General features: G+C 41.0%; 1 protein-coding gene across 1 annotated transcript in view; it reads left to right on the forward strand.

Annotated features, from left to right (window-relative positions):
- Positions 1–10,398, forward strand: part of chn1 (chimerin 1) — a 168,269-nt gene that overhangs the window by 147,093 nt on the left and 10,778 nt on the right. The window contains exon 11 of the mRNA XM_048598753.1: positions 5,277–5,414. Within this exon, the coding sequence (XP_048454710.1) occupies positions 5,277–5,414 (138 nt within the window). The remainder of the gene's footprint in view (positions 1–5,276; positions 5,415–10,398) is intronic.

Here is a 10,398-nt window from a genome sequence, read left to right on the forward strand (position 1 = left end):
TGGTGCATTACGTTGAATTCTGCCTAATGGAGAATGTTGTCACTAAAGAAGCTTTCAGCCCCATTCCAGATTTGCCTGTCATGAAGGAGTTGAACAATGAGCCCAGTACTTTGGAGCTGAACAAAGCCATTAACCATCTTTCCAACAGTAAAGCCCCAAGAAACTGTGGCATTCCACCTGAAATAATCAAAACAGGAATATTGGCACTGCTAAAGCATTTGCGTGAACATGTGTGGCCCTGCTGTAAGGAAAGATTTGAGCTTCAAGACAACAAGCTCATACTAACTGCAACCGTTATCAAGGCATCTCCTTGTTAAATAGTGAACATCTTTGCTCATAATGCCCCAGTTGGATTACAGACCCTAGCAGCAAGCATTTATCCTAAGTCTCACTGTGGCTTCAGGGCTGGCAATCAACAGTTAATATGATTTTCTCACTTGGCAGTTACAGGAATTGTACCATAAACTGCACAGTGCATAGTCTTTGTAGTCCTTACCAACACCTTTGATTGTGTCAGCAGAGACAGAAACCTTAAACTGCTGCAGAAATAAGCTAACTGCCTGGATTTCTAGCCATCATTTCTACTTTCGATGAGAATATTTTTTGTCAATTATATTCGAGCAAAATCAGGATCAACTGTGGGATGCAACAGGTATGATCTGGCACTAACTCCTTTTGGCAGCTATATTATCCATGGTGCTGTTATATATTTTCAGCGACACAATTCTCACTGTCTACCTGTATGCCTAAGCTGATGCTAAGGTGTTAATCTTGGCAAGCCTGCATGCCTAGGTCCAATTGCATTATGTCCTAATTCATAAATTGCTATTTGCTGATGACACTGTGCTGGCATTTAGTGCTGAGGTTCATTTGCAATAAGTTGTAGGTAGGTTCTCCTGGGTCTGTAGGGGATTTGGACTGACAATCGGTTACCAAAGTCCAAAGTAATAAAGAGCCAGAGACTCCGGTTTTGATCAGCATCAAAAACCTCACTCTGGACAGCTTCACAGACCTTGGACCAATAATTACAAGTAACTTGTCACTTGATGCCAAAATCAACACTGAGATTGCCATGGTGCAGCTGTCATGTCAAAGTTGAGAAGTCCCAACGGCAAACTAACTGAAAATATAAAAACAGAAGCTGCTGGAAAAGCTCAGGTGAATATTGAACATGGGAGGCAGTGGCCAGTGGTGTTATCACTAGACTGTTTGGATTGTTACTCCAGTGACCCAGCTATGTTTTGGGGACCCGGGTTCGAATCCCACCATGACAGATGGTAGAATTTGAATTCAGTAAAAATGTGGAATCAAGATGACCATGAAACCACTCTCGATTGTCAGGAAAACCCATCTGGTTCACAAATGCCCTTTAAGGAAGAAAACTGCCACCCTTACCTGATCTAGCCTATATGTGACTCGAGACCCACAGCAATGTGGTTGACTGTTACCTACCCTCTGGGTTAAGCAAGACATACCGGCAAGGCCAGTGATGCCCTCATCCCATTAATGAAGTTTTAAAAAGCATATTGCAGCAAGACAGAGTGCCAAATATAAAAGTACCCAAGTGTGCATGTTTGCTGTTTTCAGTCACTAGTGACTCCATTGGCTGGGTCATGTGAATAGAATGGATGACAGCCACATCTCCAAAGCCACGTGCTGTATGGCAAGTTTGCTAATGACACTGGACCAACAAGTTGTCTACATCTGTGGACTAGGATATCTGTAAGTAAAACCAGGATTGGGGTCAATGCGTAGGAAATCCTTACTGCTGGTCGTCATGCCTGGAGACAAATAGTCAGGCAGGGCATGTAAAAAGCAGAAGACAAAAGAAAATGAGCAGATGGCAATGGAAACTAAGGACTTTTGGAAAAAGAAAAAAAATCAGTCAACTTCAGCCCAGTGTTAGGCATCTGTGTCAGCTCCAGAAGGGACTGTCACTCAAGGATTGGCCTCTACAGCCACAATAGATGACATTCGGTCTACAAGTGTTGTATACCAATTGGAGTCCATCGTATATCAAGATGGATGAATGCATCACTCTGTCTCACGTACATAGATACATGACAGCAAGAGGATGGATAACAGAGTGGATATGGAGAACCAGTGAAGGCGGGTTATTATAAATTTCAAATTTATAAGAGATTCTTACGCAAATTAGGGATCATTGTATTGGAGGCAATATATTGGCCAGAATTGAGGACTGGTTAACAGACAGAAAACAGAATTGAAATAAATAAATAATTTTTAGACTGGAAGACTGCAGCTAATGGGTATCACAAGGATCAGTGCTTGGGCCTCAGCTTTTTACAATCTTTATCAATTACTTCAAGAGGAGCAAATGTAATACTAATTTGCTGATGATACAAAATTAGCTGGAAACATAAACAGCGAGCAGGGTAGCAACAAAGCTGCAAAAGGATTTTGGTGGCTTGAGTGAGTCGTACAAAAACATGGTAGACAGAATATAGTTGTCTTTCATTAATGGTGGAATTGTCAATATCAGAACTGGAAGTGAATGACACTTTGCACTATGGTTGGGACAGCTACACATGATCATGAAGTGGCCAGCTAATTAGCTGTGTCTGAATGAACAACACTGCAAATCATTTAGCAGAGACCAGCAGGAAGTCACCAGCCCAATCACTATCTCCCAAGGACAAAGATCCAGGCACCAGAATTAGAGGTTACCTGGACAGGCATTCATTTCCTGCAAGTTGGAAGCACCAGTAAGGCTATTGGTCTGGAGACATTTGACCTCTGTAGAAATGTACTGCTGATACTATCATTGTGTTTCTGCCCAGACAAGTGGCCTAACATGTCAAGTCTTGTTTTGCAGGGATGACACTTTGGGGGAAGCCTTCCCATCTGAGCAAAGTGCTGGGACAGCAATCACCCCTGTTGATTGTTATACAAGCCTATCTGGTTCTCTAAGAGAAGGGGACAATTAAGGATGGGCATTAAATGCTGGTTCAGCCAGTGACAAAACTTTCTGCAGCCTCTTTTCTGGTCACTGCATGGTGCTGAGCCAGCCTCCACTGGTTCCTTTGTAACTGCACCATCAATATCAGAAGTGATAGGTTAAGGTGGTGGCCACGTAATGGGATTAGCGTTCCTGAATGGCCAATATTCCAGGAATGTGAATTTGAATTCCACCATGGCAGATAATGAAATTTTAATTTGTTAAAAATCTGTAATTAAAAGCTCATCCAGTGGTGACAACCACTGTTAATTGTTGTTTAAAAAGAAAACCTTTCTTGTTCAATGATGTCCAATAGTCTACTGTTCTTATCTGGTCTGGTCTACATATGACTCCTGACCCACAGCAATATGGTTGACTCTTAACTGCCCTCTGAACAATTAGAGGTGGACAATAAATGCTGGCCTAACCAGTGACCTCCACATCCCATGAATGAATTTTTTTTAAAAATTGACCCATCATCATATCTGCCTAACGTTATTCATAAACTGCATGGAAAGATCTAGTCAGCCAATTATTTGAGGTTTTCCGACTTGTTGCTGCCCAATTGGATGCCCTATACTTAGAATTGCAGTCATCCTGTCCCCAACTTAATCTATCTTGATCAATATAACCTTGTCAGATCTTTGTCATTACCACTTCTTGTTGGTACAGCTATGTGTATGGACAATGGATCAGTAGAAATGGAAGCTATGACCATCCTGGATCTCACAAACACTTTTGAGTTTATCACCATCACCCTTGAAACACATTCAAACAACTTTGCCTTGCTCTCAGTTAAGTTCCACCCACCCCCTTATGAGCCACAACTGCTGATTATCGAGCTAGTTCCAGTATAGTGGTACTTTTCTCCTGCCCGATAAGCATCCTTCAATGGGGAGCAGCAGAAAATTCCACCAGTTATATGAGAAATTATGTATTTACTGAGTCTCATAGGAAAAATGGAAAAGCAGAATTCCGTATAGTCCCAACAGTGTGGAAGCAGGCCATTCAACTCATCAAGTCCACATCACCCCTCTGAAGAGCATCCGACCTAGACCCCTTCCCTATAACCCTGCATTTCCCATGGCTAATCCACCCAACCTACACATCCCTGGACACTATGGGCAATTTAGCATGGCCAATCCACCTAACCTGTAGGTCTTTAGACTGTAGGAGAAAACCAGAGCACCCAGAGGAAACCTGAACAGACTAAGGGAGAATATACAAATTCCACACAGACAGTCACCCAAGGCCGGAATCAAACCCGGGTCCCTGGTACTGTGATGCAGCAGTGTTAACCACTGAGCCACTGTGCCATGTTTGTAAATGGTGAGAAACTGGAATATGCTAGTAGTCAGAATGACCTGGATGTTATTGTATGTGAATCACAAAGTTAATATATGATTTCAGCAGGCTGTTTGGAGGCAATCGTATGTTAATCTTCATTACAAAGGGATTGGAGTATAAGAAACAAGCTGCCTTACTTCATTATATAAGGCCCTAATGAGATCATACCTCAACTACAATGTAGAATTTTGGTTTCTTTACCAAAGAAAGGATATGATTGCTCTAGAGAGAGTGCAACAGAGGTTCACTAGACTGATTCCTGTGTGATTATCCAACAGAGAAAGATTAAATAGAGCAGGCCTATATTCCCTATAATTTAGAAGAATGGGGGATGATCTAACTGAATCATAAAATGCTAAACAGACTGGATAGAGTAGATGCTTGGAGAATGTTTGCTGATTAGGCAGTCTGGAACTAGAGGTCGCAGTTTCAAAATAAGAAGTCAGCCATTCAGTTGATGAGAAGTTTCTCCATTTTAAAGGACTGTGACTACTACAAATTCTACATTGCAAAGAGCTATAGATGTTTGGTTATTGAGTATATTCACCAAACAGATGGATAGCTTTTGGATACAAAGTAAATTAGGGATGTGGACATGGAACAGGGTAGGTGAAGTTGATGCAGAAGATCAATAATTATCGGGCTTAAAATATAAATATCTTATTCCGGCTCCTATTTCTTATGTTGTAACTTTCATACACTTCATGTATCACCATGAATAGTACATGTGATTAAAGCAAATGTCTTACTTTTCAGGATGCTGTCTAACATTCATGATAATGATTATTATGTCTGCAGCATAGTCTGCTATACATTTCTTGTAGAAGGATGTTGTGTGAAGAACTTAAAGAAATGGAAAAATAAAATAGGTTTTTTTTATTCAAACATATTGGATATAATGCAAGAATGTTCTCATTATATTGACCTGAATATGTTTTGCATTGATTATTTGTAAATGTTTGTGTTCTAGATGGTGAGAAAGCAGATATTTCAGTAAATATTTATGAAGATATAAATATAATCACAGGTGCACTTAAACTGTACTTCAGAGATTTGCCCATTCCACTTATCACATATGATGCCTACCCAAAATTTATTGAAGCTGCACGTAAGTATATTGATTTTATTTTTATCAAATATTCATATTATTGACATATACTTTATATGTATATATATAAAAGTGGATTTAAATATTGTTAAGCCTGCTAAGACCCATCATTTGTCAATAACAATCTAGGTATTCTGTTCAGAGTTGGAAACCTTATTTCCAACCCTAACTGGGTTAAAAATTACCCATTTAACTTTGGATATCTTCTGCACTGGTTATTCTTGGACAGGAGATTCCTGTTACAAGGAATGCACAAAACCAGCAATGAAGAGAATCAGTGTGGAAGCAAAGTTCTGTTTTGTAGCAGTAAGTGTGCTGTGTTCTGTGATTTAAATGTCCAGCAGCACAGCCAAATACTTCAACAGCTCCTGTGAACGCTGGTATTTAAGCATAGATGGGCAAGGGGATTAGGGTGCCAAGTAGATGAGGGACCAAGGTGCCAGTTGGGTGGAGTGCCAGGTAAATGAATGAGTGTTTAGTATAGAGAAGTGTTGAGTCTGGTGGAGTTGGGGATTTTGGGTCTGATGGGTGAGAGGGTTTGGGGTGGATTCAGGGGGAGGTCAGGCCAATTGGGCCTGAAGGTGTCAAGCCAGCGTTGCGGGGGAGGGGAGAGTGGTGAGTGTTGGGCCAAAAGATGATAGGAATTCATCAGATCAGAAGTGGGTTATGGGAAGGGTGTTTGCTTCTGGGGTGCTTCAGGTTGTCAGATTGGAGTGTTGTTTCAGGTCAGGGGGCTGTCATTTGGATGGTGGAGGGGTTTAGAAGGGGGCCATGTCCACAAGGTCAGGTGGGAGAGGGCCTTGAATCAGATCAGGTTGCAGGGAATGATCAGGCTGGGTGAGTGATTGTCAGGGGTCCAGGGTGTCATGTGTCAGATGAGTGCAATTTTGGGAGTTCAGTGGTGAGTCAGGGTTTCACTTTAATAACTACCCAGGAGTTATAGTAGGTTTTTGATCCTTGGTAACTATTAAACTTAAATAGGTCATAACCCACAAATTCTCCAGCTTCGTTGGATTCTCTTGGAGGGCTCTAGATGCAGAGAAACTGTGCATCTGAAAATTCTGTTCCCTGGGCAATTCCCATTGTGTCTGCTGTCAGGGATTTCACACAGTTCCATCACTCAACTCTGTCTGCGCAGCTCCAATGACTCTTTGATCTTTAGAATAACTGGGATAATGAGTTTGTCAATTTGTTTTTAAGCTGTAATTGCCTGGGATGTCTTTAGGTGGCGCTCTGATATAATTTACAAATTCACTGAATCATACATTTGTTACACTTTCCAATCAGAGAACCTTGTGACTCTATAGCTTTTTGCATTCTATCGGCTATTTCACACATTGGCCACCTAATGGCTCAATACCAGTGTAGCATCTGTAAAACTTTACGAATGAGGTAAATATATCTAACATCATCATTCATATATCTAAAGATCACTGTAAAACCACTCTATAGTCTTCTTTGTTCTATAGAAACAACCAAATTTGCTCCAGACAAGATTTTCCAGAAATCATAGATATGACTGGAGAAGTGAAATAGGAGAAAGCTGGAACTGATTCGCACATGTAAGAGTTTAGGGTCTTACAACTCTAACTTTGTCAGTCTTTAACCACTTAAAATTCATTTATCCTTTTAAGACTATAACCGTATAGGCAATGAGATATAGTCTGGTATTGCTAGCAACAAAAATAATACTAATTTAAAGTTAGGGAGCGCTGTTATTGTTTCTGTGTGGGTCTTGCCTCCCCATTAACCTTGGATTCAAGCGGGCACATGGTCTCCTTTCCCTATCACTTCAATTTTGGCAGTTTGGTATGCATTATCCTGTCTCTTAAATACTCAACTTTATACAGTGCGCACATGTTGCCGGCAGCTGTTTTTCTAATCCGTTCTGGTGGTCAGTTCATACTCATGATCAATGGCATTCCTCAGACACTGATTCATGAAGTACATGATTAGTCACTGGTTTTGTTTACAGCAGGATTCACCTCTAATGCAGCAGCTATCATGAGAAAATCTCCTTGTTCACTTATCTGAGATATGAAAGTAGTGTGCAAGGTGCCGTTCATTACTTTGAGACCCTTCATTCTCAGTGTTTAACTGATGTATAGGTATCAATATTGTATATCTTATAGAATTTTCAGTAAAATGAGTGCTTGTCAATGTTTGTCTGAAGTGACTACATCACTCGTGGAATTTTTGTATGGAGCTACCAATGCTGGATATGAATTCATTAAAATTGAAAACATTGCAAAAGAGTACATGGCATATTTCAATGGTGTAAAGCATTTAGATTAATACAGAAGTTATAAAACTACTTCATACATAAAATGTGCATATTTATGAAACCAATATGTACGTTGTGTAAAAATGAGGTAGCATGATACTCTTATGAAATACAATAGAATACAATCAATTAATACACGTTCATAAGTAACAAGCATAAATAAAAGACTACAGGTGGAATCTTATAGGGGACTGAGTGACATAGGTTATGGCAAGGTATGTGGCAGAATTGGGCGATAAGTATGGCAAGGCCCATCTCGATGTTGGGAGCAAATCATGCCTTTTTTTAATGCCTTTTCAAGCAGCGTGGCAAGATTCTCGCCAGACATCAGTGAAATACGAGTTGACAACAATTAATGTTTGTTAACTGCTTTGTTCATGGCACAATTCATCTCATTTATATTCAGCCTTTCATCTTACCAAACTCACTAAATGAGCTGAACATGAGGAAAACTCGACAAGGAAATCAGAGCAGGCATCTGGTGGATTCAGCTCACCGTATGCACTGGTGAACTGCCATGTTGGACACTGGGCACCAACATCACAGGACCACTTTTTGGGCACCACCACAGACATCGACATCTCACCTGCCAGACTCTCTAACTCTCATGGCACATCTCCAATCCATTTATAGGAGACTTCTGTACTTCAGTTCTGCAACTATCATTGTAATGCAAGGATACTGTGCACTCAAAGACACACACCAAGCTCATGGATTGGAGCAGACTGCAACTTTATGCTGACTGCCTGTTGTCATAAAGTTCACTCACTTTATTCCTATTTGGATGCTCACAGCTAGCCTACCTTTCATGGCTTTGCCTTTCCTTTTTGCACTTTGCCCCCTCAGCCAGAGATAACAAGCTCATTTATTGCTGTCTTGCTGTGCTATTTAGTACAGGCAAAATGTCATGAAGCTTGACATTGTTGTCAGCAGGCCTCAGTCAAGTCAAGGCAATAGCCTTCACTATGGGGTTCCTGTCACACTAAGTCCAAGGACAGACTCCAATATCAGTACAGGCTGAGCTCAGGGCCATCAGAATCAGGATCTTCCCCTGATGAGGGGTGAGAAGTCAAAGGACAGGCAAAACATCACTGCCTTGACTCTTTCTCCCTGTTGTGGGCAGTTTTCCTTATGGAATGAGATAGAGGTAAGTATTACAGGGAATGAAAATGGGTGACACCGCTATTACTGTTGGTGCAGGTGTGAAAGTGTCTCAACCAAGTGAGTGGGCATTGCAGAGGGTGTGCAATGTTAGTGATGTTGTGGGTTGGAGTGGGTTAGGACAATTGGGAAGATGATGCAGGCAATAATGAGAGTTGTAGAGCGAGAGCCTTGGTCTGAGGTGGGTACTGTAGAAAAGATAGTGTGAGTGTGATGTATTGGAGAGAAGATAATGCCACACACTTGCAGAGTGGAGAAGGTGCTGGGCATTCCTCCAGATGGTTGAGACTGCACAAACCTCGGGGGCAACCTCAGACCAGGCTGGCATTGTCAAGTGTCATAGCCTGCGCTGCTGGTCTTGGGGGAGCAGGAAGCCTGAATCATCCCATCCTGCAGGACCTCCAGTGCTCTGCCTGTAAAGCATGGCACTGATTTCCCTGTCTGTCACAGTCAGAGAAAATGTCAGCAACTGTGCAGGTCCGCTCCGGACTAAAAGTGCTTGTCCTAGTGTACACCATGCTTTTAAACATGGCATGTGTGCAAGACATGCTAGTGAATTATGGGATATTTGCTGCATGACAAGTTATTCTGGGAGCGGCACTTATTAAAGATGGGTGGAAATGGGACATGAGAGACACCGTAGGGGCATGGCAGGTAATTAATAAAGCAAATTTGGTAAGATATGGCGAGAGAATTCAGTAGGCCTTTCAGTGAGAAACCTTCCAAAAAACCAACACAACTCAGAGTTAGTCAGAAAAATGTAAGCAAACGAATCACAGAACTTGATTCTCATGCTTATAGTAAAAACATGATGCAAAGGACTGATATATAATTTTTCCTTGAAAATGACTGCTTCTTAAGGCATTTCTGTGCACTTAATGCGTGCAATTTATTGCCGTAGTGAAAATGTAACTAATATGAAACAACTGGTCCAAGCGGAAGATTCTGATACTTGTCTTATTTGTCAGGTTTCAATGGTACATTTAATGGCAAGTGACTTTGTGTATGGGTGCAGCTGCAGACAATGAGCAATCAAACTTTGCCTGTATTCACAGAAACTGATGACATTTTACATTTTTTACTTCACAGAAATAACTGTAATTAAACCACAAACCATGGTTTTGCACATGAGCCTACGACCTATTTTTGTACATGTATAATGTTAAATTTCTCTGTTATGATATAAACTAATCAATCACATTTTTGAAATAATATTGTATTTAAAAATTTCTTTGATACTTCTCTTTAACGTTTTGAACTCCAAATCACTAGGCAATGGTCTAGTGGTATTATCGCTGGATTGTTAATCCAGAGACCCAGATAACATTCTGGGGACCTGGATTTGAATCCCACCATGGCAGATGGACTTTGAATTCAATAAATATCTGGAATTAAGAATGTTTTGATGACCGTGAATCCATTGCTGTTTGGCAGAAAAACCCATCTGCTTCACTAACGTCCTTTAGGGAAAGAAACTGCCATCCTTACCTGGTCTGGACTACGTGTGACTCCAGACCCACAGCAATGTGGTTGACTCTT

This window comes from Rhincodon typus, chromosome 7 (genome assembly GCF_021869965.1).
Source record: "Rhincodon typus isolate 14 chromosome 7, sRhiTyp1.1, whole genome shotgun sequence".
Classification (NCBI taxonomy): Eukaryota; Metazoa; Chordata; class Chondrichthyes; order Orectolobiformes; family Rhincodontidae; genus Rhincodon; species Rhincodon typus.